Source organism: Rana temporaria, chromosome 3 (genome assembly GCF_905171775.1).
Source record: "Rana temporaria chromosome 3, aRanTem1.1, whole genome shotgun sequence".
Classification (NCBI taxonomy): Eukaryota; Metazoa; Chordata; class Amphibia; order Anura; family Ranidae; genus Rana; species Rana temporaria.
This window is the reverse complement of record NC_053491.1, coordinates 409,590,010-409,612,175: the sequence shown is the minus strand read 5'-3', so window position 1 is coordinate 409,612,175 and position 22,166 is coordinate 409,590,010. Positions and strand designations below refer to the sequence as shown.

General features: G+C 44.1%; 1 protein-coding gene across 1 annotated transcript; it reads left to right on the top strand.

Moving 5' to 3' along the window:
* The first annotated feature begins 8,005 nt into the window (after nt 1–8,005).
* Nucleotides 8,006–18,132, top strand: MRPS24 (mitochondrial ribosomal protein S24). The gene is made up of 4 exons (XM_040345996.1): nt 8,006–8,131; nt 10,989–11,069; nt 11,628–11,739; nt 17,742–18,132. The coding sequence occupies exons 1-4, from the start codon at nt 8,093–8,095 to the stop codon at nt 18,023–18,025; spliced, it is 516 nt and encodes a 171-aa protein (XP_040201930.1). The 5' UTR covers nt 8,006–8,092; the 3' UTR covers nt 18,026–18,132.
* Nucleotides 18,133–22,166: the final 4,034 nt, after the last annotated feature.

The following is a 22,166-nucleotide window of genomic DNA, read 5'->3' as shown; positions in this document are numbered from 1 at the left end:
CGGTATTTGTGCGGCGGTGTTTTAAACACAACTTTTTGGGAAAAATTTACTTTCATGAATTTTAAAAAAATGAAAAAGTAAAATTAGCCCAATTTTTTTGCATAATGTGAAAGATGATGTTATGCCGAGTAAATAGATACCAAGCATGACACGCTTTATAATTGCACGCACTCGTGGAATGGCGACAAACTACGGTAACTAAAAATCTCCATAGGCGACGCTTTAAACTTTTTTTACGGTTACCAGGTTAGAGTTACAGAGTAGGCCTAGTGCTATAATTATTGCTCTCGCTCTTACGATCGCGGCGATACCTCACATGTGTTATTTGAACACCGTTTTCATATGCGGGCGCGACTTCCGTATGCGCTTTCTTTGCTGCGCAAGCTCGCGGGGAGGGGGGCGCTTTAAAAAAAATTGTTTTTGTTTTCTTATTTATTTTTTCTAATATTAAATTTTTTTTTTTTTTTTTTTTTACATTTTGATCACTTTTATTTCTGTCACAAGGAATGTAAACATCCCTTGTGACAGCAATAGGTGGTGACAGGTACTCTTTATGGAGGGATCGGGGGTCTAAAAGACCCCCGAGCCCTCCTTTGCACTTCAAAGTATTCAGATCGCCGAAAACGGCGATTCTGAATACTGTGTACTTTTTTAAATCCGGCGCCATTGGCATCTGAGAAACCCGGAAGTGACGTCATGACGCCGCTTCCGTGGTTTCAATGCGGACACTGAATCAAAGCCGTTTACGGCTTTGTTTCAGAGCTCGCCGAGACGCTGGAGGCGCCGGATCGTGGATCGGGTCTCCCGGTGGGACGGGAGGCCCGGTCAGAGCGGCGAGAGGCGGCGGGAGGGGGGGATGTCCCCTCCCGCTCCTCCGGCATAACAACCGAGCGGCTTTTAGCCGCATCGGTTGTTATGTGTGGAAAGCCGATCGCCCGCTCTAAACAACGGTACCGGGATGATGCCTGCGGCTGCAGGCATCATCCCGGTATAACCCCTGAAAGCCGAGGACGCATATATGCGATCCGTCGGCGTGAAAGGGTTATGGGACTCTCTCCCAGAAGATGGCAGTGTTCACCTGCGGGCTAAAAGCTTTGATTTATAACAATGGATCCATCAGCCTGCATTTGATCACTAGGCCAGAGTTTACACATTGATAATGATTGAGAGCCACTCTGTTATTGGTTTCCTAATCATCAGTGGGCACCCCAGCTGTCACTGACAGACAAAATTGAGTACTAGCAGCCACACAAAGTTTCAGTTTTAAAGCGGATAATATATATTAGGATACACTCGGCACAGATGAACATGCCAAAGATCATTAACCACTTCAGCCCCGGACCATATTGCTGGTCAATGACCGGGCCACTTTTTGCGATTCGGCACTGCGTCGCTTTAACTGACAATTGCGCGGTCGCGCGACATAGCTCCCAAACAAAATTGGCGACCTTTTTTTCCCACAAATAGAGTTTTCTTTTGGTGGTATTTGATCACCTCTGCGGTTTTTAGTTTTTGCGCTAAAAACAAAAATAGAGCGACAATTTTGAAAAAAAAAATATTTTTTCCTTTTTGCTATAATAAATATCCCCAAAAAATATATATAAAAAACATTTCCTCAGTTTAGGCCGATACGTATTCTTCTACATATTTTTCATAAAAAAAAAATCGCAATAAGCGTTTATGGATTGGTTTGCGCAAAAGTTATAGCGTTTACAAAATAGGGGATAGTTTTATGGCATTTTTATAAAAAAAAAAAATTATTAGTAATGGCGGCGATCAGCGATTTTTATCGGTACTGCGACATTATGTCGGACACATCGGACACTTTTGACACATTTTTGGGACCATTGTCATTTTCATAGCGATCAGTGCTATAAAAATGCATTGATTACTATAAAAATGTCACTGGCAGTGAAGGGGTTAACACTAGGGGGCGAGGAAGGGGTTAATCATGTTCCCTGGGTGTGTTCTAACTGGTGGGACTGACATGGGGACATGCAAAGAGTTTGAGTATAGCCTCAGATTGGTTTAATGGGAAAAATTAAAATGTACCATCATCCGAAATTAGTTAGGAAATAAAGGGACACCAGGAATAGAGGGGTAGTGGCTGCTAGTACCACAGACTCACACAGACTATTACCTAGTAAAGATGTGTATCAATGGACTTTCTCGGTACTAATAACATGAGTCGATATAATAAAAAATTACATTTATTATACATAAAAACATACAATGTTCCGTAAATAAAACAAGGCTAGGACTAACAACCCCACATAGAGATACAGAAGATGTTATTGCAAAATGGAAGGAACCGTGAGGTATCAGCATATGTGAGGGGGGAGTCCTAGAAGAACCTCTACCGGTTTCGCGGCGAACGTTTATTGAATGGTCTGTGCAATAAACAATACATTTGTCAAGACTAGCAATACATAAAACATAAGAAACAATTAAAACATTAGGGAAGTCAAAAAATGACACATTACACCACACAACCGCTTACCCGGAGTCAAGGACCGCAGTGCAAATTCGCTGACCAAAGTCCACCGTAGCGAACAAGGGGGAACAAAGAGTAGGTAAAAGTCTAATGCCGCATACACACCATCACTTTATGTGATGAAAAAAAACGACATTTTCTGTGAAGTAAAAAACAACGTTTTTGAAACTTCAATTTTCAAAGACGAAGTTGCCTACACACCATCGTTTTTCTCACAATGTTCTAGCAAAGCGAGGTTACGTTCACCACGTTTTTCCATTGAAGCTCGCTTCATAACTAGCTTCTGGGCATGCGCTGGTGTAAAAACGTTGTTTTAAACAACGTTTTTTGCTACACACGGTCAATTTAAAACAACGTTTTTACACCAGCGCATGCCCAGAAGCTAGTTATGAAGCGAGCTTCAATGGAAAAACGTGGTGAACGTAACCTCGCTTTCCTAGAACATTGTGAGAAAAATGATGGTGTGTAGGCAACTTCGTCTTTGAAAATTGAAGTTTTAAAAACGTTGTTTTTTACTTCACAGAAAATGTCGGTTTTTTTCATCACATAAAGTGATGGTGTGTATGCGGCATTAGACTTTTACCTACTCTTTGTTCCCCCTTGTTCGCTACGGTGGACTTTGGACAGCGAATTTGCACTGCGGTCCTTGACTCCGGGTAAGCGGTTGTGTGGTGTAATGTGTAATTTTTTGACTTCCCTAATGTTTTAATTGTTTCTTATGTTTTATGTATTGCTAGTCTTGACAAATGCATTGTTTATTGCACAGACCATTCAATAAACGTTCGCCGCAAAACCGGTAGAGGTTCTTCTAGGACTCCCCCCTCACATCTGCTGATACCTCACGGTTCCTTCCATTTTGCAATAACATCTTCTGTATCTCTATGTGGGGTTGTTAGTCCTAGCCTTGTTTTATTTACGGAACATTGTATGTTTTTATGTATAATAAATGTAATTTTTTATTATATCGACTCATGTTATCAGTACCGAGAAAGTCCATTGATACACATCTTTACTAGGTAATAGTCTGTGTGAGTCTGTGGTACTAGCAGCCACTACCCCTCTATTCCTGGTGTCCCTTTATTTCCTGACATGGGGACATGACAAATCGCTGTTCATACATTGTATGAACAGACGATAGGTAATTTCCCCCCCTGACAGGACCAGGAGCTGTGTGTTTACACAATCAGTGTAATGTCCCTTTCACACAAGGCGGTAATCGTCTCTCCTTATGCTGTCAGTGTGAGGAAAGGAATGCTGATAACCGGCTTGTGTTTACATGGTGATCAGCTGTGATTGGAAACTCTCATGCCGCGTACACACCATCACTTTATGTGATGAAAAACGTCCTTTTTTGCTACACACGGTCAATTTTTGTGAAACAAAAAATGACGTTTTGAAAAACATGCTTCAATTTTTTTTTGTCGTTTTTCACAAGACATAAAACTACGTTTTCCCCCACACACGGTCATTTAAATTGACGTTTTTAAAAATGTAGTTTTTTTTTCATCACATAAAGTGATGGTGTGTACGCGGCATCAGACGATTTCAGAGACATCTGTGCGGTTTCCTGCACAGACGTCTATTGAAACTACTTTTGGGAATCAGTGCGGCGCCATAAAGTCGGCGTTGCACCGATATGGACAGTTCCACTGTTGGCATGTCAAATCGCATCAATGTAAACCAAAGCTGAACGTGGTTTTCATTTGGTAACGTCATTTCATTGTAAAATGTAATGTTAAAATCTGTGGAAGTTATGAAGTGCATCTAAACGGCATTCGTCATCCAATGTACTGAGAATTTATCAGTGAATAGTGTATGGCCTTCTATCCAGAATAATAAAAAAAAAGAAGTTCAGTCTTCAGTTCTATTATAAAGAGTATTCTTCCTCTATGTAAAGGAGTGGATGATGGTTTGGTAAGCTGAGGCAATGGTCACATAAAGAGAACCTCCCTAAATACAAGGCACTGACACCAATGACTTCTACAACATCCCAATTCTATGCAAAATGTGAAAAAATAAAAAGTCCTGACACCTCTATGGCAGTAATTTCACCCTACGACCGGTGTCACTGACTGGTGTCAATTTGTATTCGAGCACTAGGGAGCAGAGGCGTTGCTAGGGGGGTGCGGGGGGTGCGGTCCGCACCCGGGTGACACCCGCTAGAGGGGTGACACCATCCCGACGATGAGAAATTTTTTTCGTTTTTTTTTTTTTCAGCTGACCCGTTCGTTGGTTCACCGCTGGGCTGGAACAACATTCCACTCAGACACCTCCTTCTTCCTCCCCTACTGAGCCTCAGACACCTCCTTCTTCTTCCTCCCCTACTGAGCCAGCGAGCGGCGAGCCCCAGCTCAGCCTGCGCCTGTCACACTGCACTGTGTGATGATGTGACGTCAGGCACGTCACTACACAGTGCTTTCCGTTTCTCCGCCCGGGCGGCGCGGCTCAGCGGCTGCACCAGCCCCGGCTCTAATGTAATAGGCGGCTGCGGGAGTGCGGGTTAGTGCAGAGAACCTGGCCGGACAGGAGGGGAGGAAGGAGCGTGTCTTGAAGGTCATGAGGAGCCTGACAGGAGGGGCAGGTCTCGCAATGGATTAAGCCGCGCTGTATCTGAGGTCTGTGTGAGGGGTGATTTTTAAAGTGGGCTAATTATACAGGAATGGGGATGGGTGTCTGTGCTGGGAGAGGGAAGACAGTCCTGCACCCATCTGCACTCTGTACTCACTTGCATCCTGAACCCACCACCCACCTGCACCCTGAACCCACCACCCACCTGCACTCTGTACCCACCCACCTGCATCTACCACCCATCTGCACTGTGCACCCATTCCTCTGTACCCCCCTGCACCCTCCTGCATTCTTCACTCTGTACCCTGCACTCTGAACCTACCTGCACCCACCTACATTCTTTACCCTGCACCCACCTGCACTCTGTACCCACCTGCACCCACCACCTACCTGCACTCTGTACCCACCTGCACTCTGTACCCACCTGCACCCACCACCTACCTGCACCCTGCACTCTGTACCCACCTGCACCCTGCACCCACCTGCACCCTGAACCCACTTGCACCCTGCACCTACCTGCACTCTGTACCCATCTGCACCCTGAACCCACCTGCACCCTGTATCCACCTGCACCCACTTGCACCCTACACCCACCACCTACCTGCACTCTGTACCCACCTGCACCCACCTGCACCCTGTACCCACCTGCACCCTGTACCCACCTGCACTCTGCACCCTGCACTCACCCGAACCCTGCCCTCTGTACCACACCTGCACCAACCTGCACCCTGCCCTCTGTACCCCCCTGCACCTACCTGCACCCGGCACTCTGTACCCCCCTGCACCCACCACCCACCTGCACTGTGCACCCATTCCTCTGTACCCCCCTGCACCCTCCTGCATTCTTCACTCTGTACCCTGCACTCTGAACCTACCTGCACCCACCTACATTCTTTACCCTGCACCCACCTGCACTCTGTACCCACCTGCACCCACCACCTACCTGCACTCTGTACCCACCTGCACACTGCACTCTGTACCCACCTGCACCCACCACCTACCTGCACCCTGCACTCTGTACCCACCTGCACCCTGCACTCTGTACCCACCTGCACCCTGAACCCACTTGCACCCTGCACCTACCACCTAACTGCACTCTGTACCCATCTGCACCCTGAACCCACCTGCACCCTGTATCCACCTGCACCCACTTGCACCCTACACCCACCACCTACCTGCACTCTGTACCCACCTGCACCATGCACCCACCTGCACCCTGTACCCACCCTGCACCTACCACCTACCTGCACTCTGTACCCATCTGCACCCTGAACCCACCTGCACCCTGTATCCACCTGCACCCACTTGCACCCTACACCCACCACCTACCTGCACTCTGTACCCACCTGCACCATGCACCCACCTGCACCCTGTACCCACCTGCACTCTGCACCCTGCACTCACCCGAACCCTGCCCTCTGTACCACACCTGCACCCTGCCCTCTGTACCCCCCTGCACCTACCTGCACCCGGCACTCTGTACCCCCCTGCACCCACCTGCATCTACCACCCACCTGCACTGTGCACCCATCCCTCTGTACCCTCCTGCACCCCCCTGCATTCTTCACCCTGCACTCTGTACCCTGCACCCACCTGCACTCTGTACCCACCTGCACCCTGAACCCACCACCCACCTGCACCCTGAACCCACCACCCACCTGCATCTACCACCCACCTGCACTGTGCACCCATCCCTCTGTATCCCCCTGCACCTAACTGCATTCTTCACCCTGCACTCTGTACCCTGCACCCTGCACTCTGAACCCACCTGCACCCACCCGCATTCTTCACCCTGCACTCTGTACCCTGCACCCACCTGCACTCTGTACCCACCTGCACCCTGAACCCACCTGCACCCTGAACCCACCACCTACCTGCACCCTGCACTCTGTACCCACCTGCACCCTGCACTCTGTACCCACCTGCACCCTGAACCCACCTGCACTCTGTACCCACCTGCACACTGCACTCACCTGAACCCTGCACTCACCTGAACCCTGCACTCTTTACCACTCCTGAACCAACCTGCACCCTGCCCTCTGCACCTACCTGCACCCGGCACTCTACCCCCCTGCACCTACCTGCACCCGGCACTCTATACCCCCCTGCACCCACCTGCATCTACCACCCACCTGCATCTACCACCCCCTGCACTGTGCACCCATCCCTCTGTACCCTCCTGCACCCCCCTGCATTCTTTACCCTGCACTCTGTACCCACCTGCACCCTGAACCCACCTGCACCCACCACCTACCTGCACCCTGCACCCACCTGCACTCTGTACCCACCTGCACCAACCTGCACCCTGCCCTCTGCAACCCCCTGCACCTACCTGCACCCGGCACTCTGTACCCACCTGCACCCTGCACCTACCTGCACTCTGTAGCCTGCACCCACCTGAACTCTGCACTCTGTATGTAGCACCCTTATGGTATTTAATGACCCTTTTGGACCCTCCCACACCCAGTTGCTGTAGCACGCTCCCCCCCCCCCCCACCCCCCTACTTTGGGGGAAGGTGTGGTGCGAGGTTGAGTTCCTGCACCTTTTCCCCTGAGAAGAATGCCCTGGGTGACACTATCAATTAGCACTGCGGCAGGCTGAGGGACGACGACGTGAGAGGCGCGTGATGCCCCTATCCTGCTGGGGGGGGGGTGACGCCATGTTTCATCGCACCGGGTGACACCAACCCTAGTGACGCCACTGCTAGGGAGGACAGGATTCTCCCCTCAGAGGTGCCAATGACTGCAATGACACCTTTCACACATGAGGTAAAAACACAGACAACTATCCTATATCCTCTGTATATATCTTACAAGTCTCTTATTCCGATAAGAAACACTTTTCCGCAGTTCAGAGATCATTTTGGCGCCCTGCAATCTCTTCCTTCTGCGCCACATCAGACGATCCGAGAACCTTATCGGTTGTAGTTCGTTCATTCGCCCTGCAGATGTCGCTGCCCTTCCTCGCTTCCTCTACCACAAGGTCATACGTACGATGCCGCTGACCGGGACTCGTTGGTACGCTGGAAGATGGCGGCGTCCATGAGCAGTGCTGTGTGTCTATTACAGGTAAAGACTTTGTATCCTGTGCGGGGTTTTTTCTTTCTTGTGTGCCTATTATTCCCTGTCGCAGTAGGCTTTTTAGAGCATTGTGCTGAGAGATTTCCAGTCATGGCGGTAGGAAGGCAAATATCCTAGGTCCTCCTGCACACTGCAGCCTGAAAAAGCTCAGTCCAGATTTTTATTTAAAAGTTTGAAAAATATTAGATGAGATACAAATAATATTTCAATACAGAAAGATTTATACATCCCGAAGAGGAAATAAATCGTAATAAAATGTATCAAAATAAGCAGGTAGAGGAGGAGAGAGGAAAGGACATATAAAGGAGAAGTATTGAGGATAATATATCAAAGCAGGAGTCTAGGCGACAAAACGCCTGAAGCGCGACGCCCGTGCCGCTGGAGGGGAGAATTTCCATTGAAAAAAAGTCCCGGACCCTTTTTTTCAGGCGGCATTGGCGTTCGGCCATAGACATCAATGTAAATTATTTGTGGAAAAAAAAAAAAAGTTAACTAATCGTGGCAAAATACGCCGCGTCCACGGCGTTACAATGTGAATGGAGCCAAATCTCTTTATTTTTTACTGAGCTAAAATACAGCCCGTTTACCACTTAAGGACTGGAAGATTTTCCCCCTTAATGACCAGACCATTTTTTCGCAATACGGCACTGCGCTTTAACTGACAATTGCGCGGTCGTGCAATGCTGTACCCAAACAAAATTAATGTGCTTTTTTTTCCCCCCCACAAATGGATTTCTTTTGGTGATATTTGATCATTTCTGCTGTGTGTTTTTTTTTTTTTTTTTTTTTTTACGCTATAAACGACAATTTTGAAAAAAAAATGTTTTGCTATAATATCCAAAAATAAATTCATTTCTTCATCAGTTTAGACCTATATGTATTCTTCTACACATTTTAGGTAAAAAAAATAATCACAATAAGTGTATATTGATTGGTTTGCATCTACAAAATAGGGAATAGATTTATGCCATTTTTATTATAATTTTTATTTTTTTTTAACAATAATGGCGGTTATCAGCGATATTTTTTTTCTTTTTTTTTTTTCTGAACTGTGACATTGTGGTGGACAGATCAGACACTTTTGCAACTTTTTTGGGACTAGTGACATTTACACAGCGATCCGAGCTAGAAATAGCCACTGATCACTGTATAAATGTCACTGCCAGGGAAGGGGCTAACACTAGGGGGCGAGGGGCGGTCAAGGGCTTAAATGTTCCCTAGGGAGGTGTTTCTAATTGTGGGGGCAGCGTGGACTGACTGGAGGAGAATCTCTCTCTCATCCCTCCCCTGACAGAACAGGGATCTGTTTGTTTACATTGATATATTCCCGTTCTGGCTCCCTGTGGAGCGATCGCGCGTTGCTGGCGGACATCAGTTCCCCCGTCGTGCAGCGTGCGCGCCTGCTATAGCTGTAAAACGGGCTGATGTACAGCTACGGTGATTCACGGGAACGAGCTGACCTGCCGCGGTATGATGGCTGGTCGGCAAGTGTTTAATTGTAATGTGCCCATGCACACAGACTCATAAACAAGCGCCGTGCATTCTTCAGTACAAAAAAATAAAACCGCATTTCTGGTCAGTAATTTACGCTTCATGCGCAAATGTACATTTACATACTGCAGAACAAGAATGAGTTTGTTTGAAAATACATACAAAAAAAAGTTGAAAAAGTAGATGCTCAAGCAGGAGTTTCGTGTGCAAGAGGCCTAGAGCGGTATTAATCATTTGCCATCCGGACTAATTCTGACATTTCTCTCCTACATGTAAAAATCATCATATTTTTTGTAGAAAATTACTTGGAACCCCCAAACATTTTTTTATATATATATATATATTAAAGTAGATGCTCGCTGCCCTATATCATATAATCTCTATCAGAGACACTATAGAATAAAATGGTGTGTGGTCGTGTTTTTTATGTCACATGGTATTTGCACAGTAATTTTTTGGGGGAAAAAATACTCTTTGATTAATTTTTAATGCAAACAAAAACACAATATTTAATCCAATTTCTTTGGGTAAAATATAAAAGATGATGTTACGGCAAGTTAGTAGATACCTAACATGTAACGCTTTAAAATTGCGCACACTCGTGGAATGGCACCAAACTTTGGTACTTAAAAAAAATCTCTATAGGAATTTTTTATTTTTACAGGTTACTTGTTTTGATCTTTAAGAGGAGGTCTAGTGCCAGAATTATTGCTCTAACGTTTGCGACGATACCTCACATGTGTGTTGTGAATGCTGTTTACATAAGCAGGCGCAACCTACGTATGCGTTCGCTTCTGTGTACGAGGGGACAGGGGCACTTTAAAAAAGGTTACGTTTCTTTTTTTATTAAATTTATGATTTTTTTATTACAATTACAATGTCCCTTTTTAACCACTTGCCACCCACCATATAACAGAATAACAGCGGCAAAGTGGTAGTGGGAAGAAAATGCAAAAAATTTAGTTTGGGTACAGTGTTGTATGACCGCGCAATTTTTATTCAAAGTGTGACAGCACTGAAAGTTTTATCCCTATTGTGGGGTCACCAGTACGGTATTTGTACATTGACATCATATCCCCTCTCAAGCGTCTCTTCTCCAGAGAGAATAAGTTCAGAGCTCTCGCAACCTTTCCTCATAACTTATATCCTCCAGACACTTTATTCGTTTTGTTGCCCTTCTCTGGACTCTCTCCAGTTTCAGTACATCCTTCCTGACGACTGGTGCCCAGAACTGGACAGCATACTCCAGGTGCAGCCGGACCAGAGTCTTGTTGAGTGGGAGAATTATCGTTTTAACTCTGGAGTTCATCTCCTTTTTAACGCATGCCAACAATTTTTTTTTTTTTGGTTTCAGGTTTTACCTAAAGGACTAGATTTTATTCTTCCCAGATATTGTCAAATTCGTGCCATTCAGACAACCTCCATATGTCTAAAGGTGAGTTGCCCATATTTTGTTTTCATTTTGGGATCCTCCAGAGACACTATAGGCTCAATTCACAAAGCTTAAATTAAAGCGGGAAAAAACCCTCCAATATGTTACAGCCAGGGAGCTGCTGCCATTTTGCCCTCTGTTTGATCTGCAGTTGCCTTGGTGCTGCACATGTGGTCAATTATGACACCAGCCATTCAATGGCTTGATAGTAATTTACTTGTCAAAACTAGGTACCCCCCTTTTTGGGTGAAATGCAGAGAGTGCATTACGGTAAGAAACCATTAAACTTTAAAACCACTTTAAGTATTTATAAAGGATTGATATAAGGCAGTTATGCTTGAGGTTGAAATTAACTAAAAATAAATGCATTTTGTTAATGGAACAAGCTTTATAAAATATTTCTCTTTGGGGTACACAAGATTCTACAGAATTATAGGTCCACTTTATGATCTGAAGATGTGATCACATCTTCACAAGATGTAAGGACTGATTTGAAAAACTACCATTTAAACCAAGGTCACAGCTGATTGTATATATTAATGTATCTTCATCTTGTCCTAGAACCGGGCAGCACGTGTGCGTGTGAGTAAAGGTGACAAGCCTGTGACCTATGAAGAAGCCCACCCTCCGCACTTTATTGCTCATAGGAAAGGCTGGCTGTCTCAACACTCAAGTAAGAGCTGTTTAACCTCAGTATTCGTTATAAATAAGAACTGTGCCTTTCCTTTTGAGTATTGTAGTATGTTCCTGAGATATAGCTACTTGATATAGCATAATAGCTAAACGTTGGTGACATTGTAAATACAATTAAAACATTTTCAAGTTGACACACAAGTAAAAAGAGGCACTAACTTTCTGGTGGCATGCATCTTGAAATGCCCTAGATCTGCTCCTGAGCTGCTGCAGGTATTTGACCAGTCAGGTAAAGCAGTTGTTTCCCCTGTCACATTGCACAGTGGTTCCTCCTGACAGTTGTATGCCCTAATGTGACATACTAGCTAGAGGGACCAACCACTGTGTGCGGTGGGGGTAGCAGGTATTCATACGCTCAGTGTTAAAGTGTTAAATATGTGCAGCAGCCAGGGAGCAGCATTTTGTGACACAAGCCACCAGACAGTAGATATAGTGCCTCTTCCTTTTACAGGTATGTCTCTACTTGTTTGACCCTTATGCAATACAGTCACTTTAAGATCTACAGGATTTTACATATAAATTTATGAAAAATGATGTTAAAGAAAAACCTGTTTAAGAGGAATGAGTAGGCTGCCATCGTTGACCTTCTGAAAATGCTTGGCTACCATGCTTTTTCAAGAGCCCTAATGCTTTTGGTTGCTGACTCTATTTGATCACATCCTGTTTTTTTTATTATATAAAAAAAAAAGAGTGGAATTTTAGGAAAAATAATCCCAATATTTTCTACTTTCTGTTCGAAAACCTATTCAATAAAAAAATCTATCAAATTTCTTCATAAATTTAGGCCAAAATGTATTCCGCTACATGTCTTTGGTAAAAAAATCCCAATCCCAATAAGTGTATATCAGTTGGTTGTGCAAAAGTTATAGCATCTACAAACACTGGTGTGTGTATATATACTGGAATTTAAAGGGGGTTGTAAAGGTAATTTTTTCCCCCCCTAAATAGCTTCCTTTTACCTTAGTGTAGTCCTCTTTCACTTACCTCATCCTTCCATTTTGCTTTCAAATGTCCTTCTTTCTTCAGAGAAATCCTCACTTCCTGTTCTTCTGTCTGTAACTCCACACAGTAATGCGACACTTTCTCCCTGGTGTGGAGAAAGCCTCTTGAGGGGGGAGGGGGCAAGCAGGAGGGTGAGGACGCCCACTAACACACAGCTCCTTTCTCTATCTGCAAAGTAGATAGCGTCCTGACCCTCCTGCTCGCCCCTCCCCCCTCAAGATGCTTTCTCCACACCAGGGAGAAAGTGTCGCATTACTGTGTGGAGTTAGACAGGAAGTGAGCATTTCTCAGAAGAAATAAGGACATTTAAAAGCAAAATGGAAGGATGAGGTAAGTGAAGGAGGACTGCACTAGGGTAAAGGAAGCTATTTAGGGAAAAATGTTTTACCTTTACAACCCCTTTAAGCAGCTATAGATGCTATACTGTAATGGCGGTGATCACTGACTCTGGTTGGGAGAGTCACTAACTGACGTCAGTAGTGACACGAATACAGTGATCAGTAATATTACTGTACTAATGTCATTGTCTGGGAAGGGGGTTAACATCCAGGGCCTCTGTGAGTGTACACTCACACAATCAGCAGGTTTCAGACAAAACCATTGGCTGAAATCTGTGGCTAAACTCATCCAATCATCTGTGGACAGGTGTCTTTTATACAGGTACCAAGCTGAGATTAATCTCGGCTTGGTACCTGTATAGTAGACACCTGGGATCTAGAAATCTTGCTGATAGGGGATCAAATACTTATTTTACTCATCAAAATGCAAATCAATTTATAACTTTTTTGAAATTGTGTTTTTTTGGGGTATTATTGTTGTTCTGTCTCTCACTGTTAACCACTTAAGGACCGCCTCCTGCAGATATACGTCGGCAGAATGGCACGGCTGGGCACAAGCACGTACCTGTACGTCCTCTTTAAGTGCCCAGCTGTGGGTCGCTGGCGCGCGACCCGGTCCGAAGCTCCGCGGCCGGAGTCCCGCGATCGGTCCCCAGAGCTGAAGAACGGGGAGAGCTGTGTGTAAACACAGCTTCCCCGTTCTTCACAGTGGCAGCTTCATTGATCGTGTGTTCCCTGATATAGGGAAACACGATCAATGACGTCACACGTCCAGCCCCACCCCCCTACAGTTAGAAAAACATATGAGGTCACACACAACCCCTACAGCGCCCCATAGTGGTTAACTCCCAAACTGCAATTGTCATTTTCACAGTAAACAATGCATTTTTTGCTGTGAAAATGACAATGGTCCCAAAAATGTGTCAAAATTGTCCGATGTGTCCGCCATAATGTCGCAGTCACAAAAAAAATCGCTGATCGCTGCCATTAGTAGTAAAAAAATAATAATTAATAATGCAATAAAACTATCTCCTATTTTGTAAACGCTATAAATTTTGCGCAAACCAATTGATAAACGCTTAATGCGATTTTTTTATTTTTTATTTTTATTTTTTTATTTTTTTTTTACCAAAAATAGGTCGAAGAATACGTATCGGCCTAAACTGAGGGGAAAAAACGTTTTTTTTATACATTTTTGGGGGATATTTATTATAGTAAAAAATATTGATTTTTTTTCAAAATTATCACTCTATTTTTGTTTATAGCGCACAAAAATTAAAACCGCAGAGGTGATAAAATACCACCAAAAGAAAGCTCTATCTGTGGGAAAAGGGCGCCAATTTTGTTTGGGAGCCATATCGCACTACCGCGCAATTGTCAGTTAAAGCGACGCAGTGCAGAATCGCAAAAACTGGCCAGGTCCTTTACCTGCATAAAGGTCCGGGTCTTAAGTGGTTAATAAACCTACCATTAAAATTATAGACTGATCATTTTTGTCAGTGGGCAAACGTACAAAATCAACAGGGTATAAAATACATTTTTCCTTCTCTGTATGCGATCCGATTCCTGCACTGCGAACCTATCTGGGGGTGTCATTAACTCTACATTGACACCTCAGCAGTTCACAGATGGTCAGTGTGAACCAGTGTGTCATTCAGGTGCGATGCGGGAACCGGCACTAAATCGCAGGGTTTCCCACATCGCACCAGTGTGAACTGGGACTAAATATTTGTGAACCTGCTTTTACTCTTTTGATAACAGAATCCCTCTTTTATAGGGCATTTTTTTTAAAAAAAAGGTAACATTTTGCATTTAAAATGTTTGTGGTTTCAATCAATAGATAGGCTGAATCGTTAAAATACAAAGGCAGAGATGTATAAAACCTGGGCAAAATGAAGGTTAGGATGGTTACAGACAGCAAGTCCTTTAAATGACAGCTGGAATCAAGCAGCATAATCTGCCTTCATTGACCCATGGAAGCTGATTTCCAGCAAGTCTGTTAACCAATTAAATCTGTGTGATTTGTGGATACATCATTTCACATCGCCTTTGTTTTTTTCACTGCTGCAGTAAAATGCGTCATAGACAGGCCTGAATAGAACAGTGCCACCTTCTGGTTGTACTATAAATGTTGCTGTTTTACAGCAACTCCTAAAGATAGACATTTCCCTTTCCTGATGGCGTTCTGTTTTTATCATTATAAGGAGTATAATTTTAAAGCGTTTAAGAGGTTCTACATAAATGATTCAACAGTCCCTAAACAGGAAAGGCAAAATAGTTCAACCTTCCCGTACATTGTTTTCAAAGTTTCTTCCTTACTGTTGCACTAAGAAAAGTTTGTACTTTGTAATTTAGTTTTTTACACCCAGGATCACCAGTGCACTTTTTGCCAAGGCCATTTCTGGCTTCAGCACTCCAGGTCACTGGCCCAGAGCAAGCATGTTACAAGTGATGTTGGAATAAAGTTGTAACTCTTCTTGGTTTCTTGTTCGAGGTCAGAGACCCAGAAAGCATTGAAGCCACTGGATTTGTAGGGCAGTTAGGCAAAAAGCAATTTGAGAAGTGGTGAACGGGAGCTGCCTATAGTATTACTCTCCAAAACGTGTTCAAGGAATGCGTGTGTGGGGGACCTTCTGTTTGCGTTTGAGCTTCATGGATTTCCAGGGTGCTCATTGACATAACGGATGCAGGCAACTTAAGTCCCTGCTTTTAAAACCTGTACTGAAAATATGGAGGCTCCCTTTTTGAAAATGCTACTTGCATGGCTGTGACACTTCTCTAGTAGCTTCCATACTTTTTATGCCCCTGACATGGTATGAGTATGCAGATGAAGACCTTTTATCTGCTGTTGGTTCTGGGTAAAAATTCAGAGTACTGAATTAGGAGTCAATTGGCTGACTATTATTAGCAGATGGTCCCAATTGGGAAGTGACAAGTTTGCTCTTAACTTTCAATACACATCGGTGGTTTCCTCTCTTAGAGGGACGTTGTCATTTCTGGGCACAGTTTCCACAGCTAAGGACCACCGTTCACCAATATTACCTGTGGTGCCATTGTAGCTGTACTGTCTCTGTGGGGGGGGGGGGGTAAATTTGCTTTCTCGTTTCTCAGGGTAAAATGTTTAAGAAGCAATAGGGGAGGTGCTGGGATCTACAGAAATGTTTTGTATTCAAGGTGCCTTCTGGGTTCTCTGGGGGTGCCTCTAAAATTGAAAACAAGGCGGTAGGTGGATTAAGCCTGCCTTTTTGTTACAGAAAGCTACAGATTTAATTCTATAGCATTACAACCTTAAACACTGTGCAGGACAGCTGCTGGCATTCTAACAACTGTTGATGTCATAGGTTGATAAGGACATCGGACGCCTGAAGTTATTCTTATTTGTCCCTCCCTGTCAGCGCTGGAGTTCATTTAGCTGAATGAGTGAGAGAAACTGAGAAGAGAAATGCAGGGATACTATTACTTTATAAAAAATATCACCTCCAATGTTGGTTGTCCTATGTGTGTGCCGATGCAGCTGCGTTATGTAAAACTATTTGTTTTTTGTTTTTTTGCATTTTAGAATGAGATGCCTTCATAGTGGTTATAAAGCTTTGTTGTGTGTGTTATTTTTATTAAAAAACATGTCATACTTGCCTCCTCTGTGCAATAGTTTTGCACAGAGCAGCCCCGATCCTCCTCTTCTGTGGTCTCCCACCAGTGCTCCAGGGCCCTCTTCATGGGGTGCAACTTTCCCTTGGGGCACCTGTGCATGCTCGCTTTTGAGTCCCGTTGCGTCCATTGACACAGATATGCTGCTATCAATCTGTCCAATGAGGAGAGAGACAGCGGCAGGAGCCACAGTCGCTGGATCTAATCGGTCTCAGGTAAGGAAAGGGTGGGGAGTCTGGGCGGCAGCTGCGGCACAGCAGGTGTTGAAAGGGGTAAAGGAAGAACCTTTCACTGCAGGAGGCAGAAGTGAGCAGCACAGTAGTGATATCACCAAATCACACAAGACTGATATTTACAAGCACTGTGTTTTAAAGCTGCCCTTAAACTGGTTGACTTTCATTCGGTTTCTGATGAACAGGCCATATTTGAACAGTGGGTGGCCTTGTCAGCACTTGCCTGTCTGACATCCTTTGATTCAAAAATTGAAGGAACCGGATTAATCTCAGCTGAACTGTTTGTCTCACTGTTTGCCCACTGCATTCTGACAGCCAGCAGTTTTAGCTGTCAGACTACAGTAGCCTCAGTGGGAGATGGAGAAATCTATTAGATTTTTTTTTTTAGGTCAGCCCGCGGGCTAAAAGAAGAAAAAGATTCTATTAGTGTATAGCAAGTTTTGGATTAACACTACAGATGCACAGCTTTGGGGATCAAGGCACAGGATTGCCTACCTGTAGGTCCAGACACATGACAGGAAGTGCACTATTTTGAGGAGAAATTCAAGTGAAAAGATACATTTTCCATTGGTTTAGGCACAATTTACATTTCTGGATGTTTCTCTATAAAATTACAAATCTCAACTTCTCTTTTTCTTTCTTTTTTTTTTTAGTCCAATTTAATGAATTTAGCTGTAAATTATAGCTTTCTGTATATAAGTCTTTGACGGCTATTGTGAAATCTCCTTTATCCTGTTACTGTTTTTTTTTTTTCTCTTCAGGTAACTTGGATGGTGAAGAGGGCGCTGCAGGGCGTACTATAGAAGATATCTACATTCGAAAATTTATGTTTGGCACTTTCCATGGCTGTCTGGCTAATGAGATTTTGATCAAGAGACGAGCCAATGTTATAGTGATCTGTGCCATCCTTCTCCAAAAGTTTGCTCCAAACAAGCTCTATTTTATAACTGGCTACACCGAGACCATGCTGTCTTACTTGTACAAATGCCCAGTGAGGCTTGAAATACAGACTGTAGAAGATAAAGTCTTTTACAAATGGTTGTAATTCCACCCTTAAGAGCTAATTTTCCTTGTCTGAGTGATCAGCAATTATGGATGATCATTTTTCCAAAATCTCTAAAATGTGTGTAAATAAACTATTTGTTTTTTGTAGCCTTGCCTGTTAGTTGTGTGTTGAGTTTTGCTTTAAGTGTAACTATGTAATGGGGTTGATTTACTAAAACTGGAGCGTGCAAAATCTGGTGCAACTCTGCGTAGAAACCATTCAGCTTCCAGGTTTTATTGTCAAAGCTTAATTGAACAAGCTGAAGTTAAGCTGATTGGTTACTATGCAGAGCTGTACCAGATTTTGAACTTTCCAGTTTCCAGTTTTCGTAAATGAACCGCAATGTTCTAGGATTTCCAAGAATTTTTTTAAATTCCAACTGTTGATTTTGTCGTTTCATTAATGGAGTAGAGCGTATTTACTTTGAATATTTATTGAATTGGGATGAAGCACCCAATGACCCTAAATATTTTTATTCTGGGTACACAACAAAAAGTTCGAAAGTAAGGGGAAATCCCATTGGTTACCTGAGCACATGACACAGAAGATTTTCCTTCTATTCCTTCCTTATTTCTAGTGACAACTCTAAAATCTTGAATTTTCAATTTTTATTATTTTTTTTTTGTCCCTGTGACCATGGTGTCCAGGACCAACAGAGTAATTCTTCCCAGCAGTGCCACAGAGTAATACATATCTAATGGATATTCTATCACACTGTTTTCTTCTGATAGCTCTAATGGATCTTGCTGAGAGAAATATTGTCAAGTCATTTTTAACCACTTAAAGCGGGAGTTCCGCGGGAAAACAGTTTTTTTTAAAGAGCTTTTTGTCACGCTGGTGGTACATAGAAAATAGTACTCACCAGTCTCATCCTCGCTGCCGCTAGCACTACGATATCGCCCAGAAAGATATTTTATAAAATTTTCTGATGGACATTGCCATCTTTACTACTGGCACTCTGAAGCCGTCCTGCAGGATCTTCCGGGATGCGGTGAATGCTGTCCCAGCATTCACCGCTCTATCCCGCGCATGCGCAGTGTGACGGCGAGGCGCGCCGTCAACACTGCTGAGTTGCTAGGACAACGGCCGGCAGCGTCCTGAAAAGGACACTCCCCGCTGTGCCTAGCATATAAATTTATGTTTACTATGGGAGAATTGTATCCGCCCCCGGTCACATGACCGTCACCTGACCGCGTGCAGTCAGGTGACGTTCGAAAGATCGCGAGATTGCTTCTCTAGCTGCTGTGTCTCGTCACCGTCCAGAGACACACGTGTTAGCTCCCAAAATCCTTTGCGGAGCTAGCCGACACGCCCATTCCCGAACCCCTACAACCCGGATGTGCCTGCTCGAGATGCTGAAAAGGGGGTATGTAGATTTTTATATTTTTTTGGAACCGCCAAATCGTCAGGCACACCGGGGGGACTGTTATATCAAACAAAGTGACCTAATAGGGTGAACCTCCGCTTTAAGGACCGGACCAATATGCTGCTAAATGACCCAAGGGGTTTTTACAATTCGGCACTGCGTCGATTTACAGACAATTGCGCGGTCGTGCGACGTGGCTCCCAAACAAAATTGGCGTCCTTTTTTCCCCACAAATAGAGTTTTCTTTTGGTGTTATTTGATCACCTCTGCGGTTTTTATTTTTTGCGCTATAAACAAAAATAGAGCGACAATTTTGAAAAAAAAACAATATTTTTTACTTTTTTCTATAATATCCCCCAAAAACATATATGAAAAAAAAAATTCCTCAGTTTAGGCCGATACGTATTCTACCTATTTTTGGTAAAAAAAATCGCAATAAGCGTTTATCGATTGGTTTGCGCAAAATTTATAGCGTTTACAAAATAGGGGATAGTTTTATTTTTTTATTTTTACTACTAATGGCGGCGATCAGTGATTTTTTTCGTGACTGCGACATTATGGCGGACACTTCGGACAATTTTGACACATTTTTGGGACCATTGTCATTTTCACAGCAAAAAATGCATTTAAATTGCATTGTTTATTGTGAAAATTACAGTTGCAGTTTGGGAGTTAACCACAGGGGGCGCTGTAGGATTTTGGGTTCACCTAGTGTGTGTGTACAACTGTAGGGGGTGTGGCTGTAGGACTGACGTCATCGATCGAGTCTCCCTATAAAAGGGATCACTCGATCGATGCAGCCGCCACAGTGAAGCACGGGGAAGCCGTGTTTACACACGGCTCTCCCCGTTCTTCAGCTCCAGGGAGCGATCGCGATGGGGCGGCTATAAACGAATAACCGCGCCGTCGTCCCGGATCGCTCCCCGCGGGAATCCGACCGCCGCATGGAGGGGGGGCGGGGGGGGTCCCGATCGGAGCCCCGACCCACGTCTAGGCAGGGACATACAGGTACGCCAATGTGCCTGTACGTGCCATTCTGCCGACGTACATATACATGCGGCGGTCTGGAAGTGGTTAAGGGCATATAGAGAGAACAAATATAAAAGCATCGATTTGTAAAGTTGCTGGTATAACAGTGATCACTAACGGTCTCATGTAATATTTATTCTGAAGCATGCCCCCATTCTTCAACTCCTATGGTAAGTTTGCAGTCTTTGACCATCTCTGGTAACATGTTTATAGACTTTAATGTCCTGTGGTCTCAGGCAACTTTTTTTAGGAATCGCATTCACTGAACAGTATGTTCAGTCCTTTTGGTGATATCAGGTTCTGCACTTGAGGCCCCCTGCATTTAGAGACTTGTCAACCACTGATCTAACTTTTTCACATTCTATCCAAATCAAAGAAAAACAATATATCTTACTAATACAACATGAGTTATAGGCTCGTACCTTCAGGTGACTTGACACTGGCAAACTCCACTAGTTTTTCTCAAGTGTCTGTAGAAGGACCTTTTACCTGAGAAATTATTGTATCTTATAAATCTTCGATAAATGTTTAATATCTTGTAATACCTACACAGAAGCAGGATTGGTGTAACCTCAGTAAAACCTAGGGAACCATACAGGCCGAACCCACAGCATGGGGTCCTTGCAATGTTGCTTCGAGCACTGGATCCTGTGTGGGGTGTTCACCATGCCTTTACATTGAGTTGGCTGCAGGGTGCTATACAGGTCCAATGCTGAGATCCATCGCTATGTAACCCAATCCTTTAAGACCTCTTTGGGGGTATGCCCACCATGATGAGTGAAGTCTAGACTTTATATACAGTCCAATTTCATGGACCGGTAAAACAGGGTCACCCTGAATCTCTGACCCTTACTGTGTAAAATGGGGCCATGTTTGAATGAAATGTTTTCACTTCACAGTGCGCAATTCAAAACTGGTGCTAAAATTCAGCCACTCTGAGCTCAGTCTCATGTAGATGACCAGATGTTGCATTACATCACACCATTGGTCACGCACTTTAACACTTCCTCCTAGAACCCTTAGGTACTCTGTGTTTCCTCTCACCCTTTCACCACAAGGATTCGTTGCAGTATGATCTACACCTGGGTCATTGCATACTACTTCCAGATAGGCTTATTCTATCTCCTACACTCTACTGTGAGTACCCCATGGGGGAATACCCTCACTTGTAGTAATTGTTAGGATCAGCTTAAAGGTAACAAATTCTATAAACAGATAAACGAATAAGAGAAAGAACAATAAAAAGATGGCTAGAGAGGGATGGGAGGGGAAAAAAAGAAATTGGGATAGAGAGAGATAAAAGGGAAAGAAAGGAGAACAAAGAGAGTGGTACATCCTAAAATGCAGAGTGGAAGGGACTCAGGGAGAATTAAATGTCCATGGGTTAGGGGCACAAATCACTTGTCTTGCCTTGGGTGCTGACAACCCACGCTAAGAAAATTATTTTACTGTTAGGGGTCCCCACAACTTGGCAAATTTTATCAAGGGGTCATGGCACTAGTAAGGTTGAGAAACACTGTATTAAAGGGTTTGTAAAGGTAAACATTTTTTTCCTAAACAGCTTCCTTTACCTTAGTGCAATCCTCCTTCACTTACCTCATCCTTCGATTTTGCTTTTAAATGTCCTTATTTCTTCTGAGAAATCCTCACTTCCTGTTCTCCTTTCTGTAACTACACACCGTAATGCAAGGCTTTCTCCTTGGTGTGAAGAAGGCCTCTTGAGGGGGCGAGTAGGCAAGTAAGGAC

Bases quoted from the DNA above. Each gene is read 5' to 3' on its own strand.
- MRPS24 (XM_040345996.1), top strand. From the start codon at position 8,093: ATGGCGGCGTCCATGAGCAGTGCTGTGTGTCTATTACAG. The intron at 8,132-10,988 runs GTAAAGACTTTG...TTTTGGTTTCAG, and splicing joins GTGCTGTGTGTCTATTACAG to GTTTTACCTAAAGGACTAGA. The intron at 11,070-11,627 runs GTGAGTTGCCCA...ATCTTGTCCTAG, and splicing joins CAACCTCCATATGTCTAAAG to AACCGGGCAGCACGTGTGCG.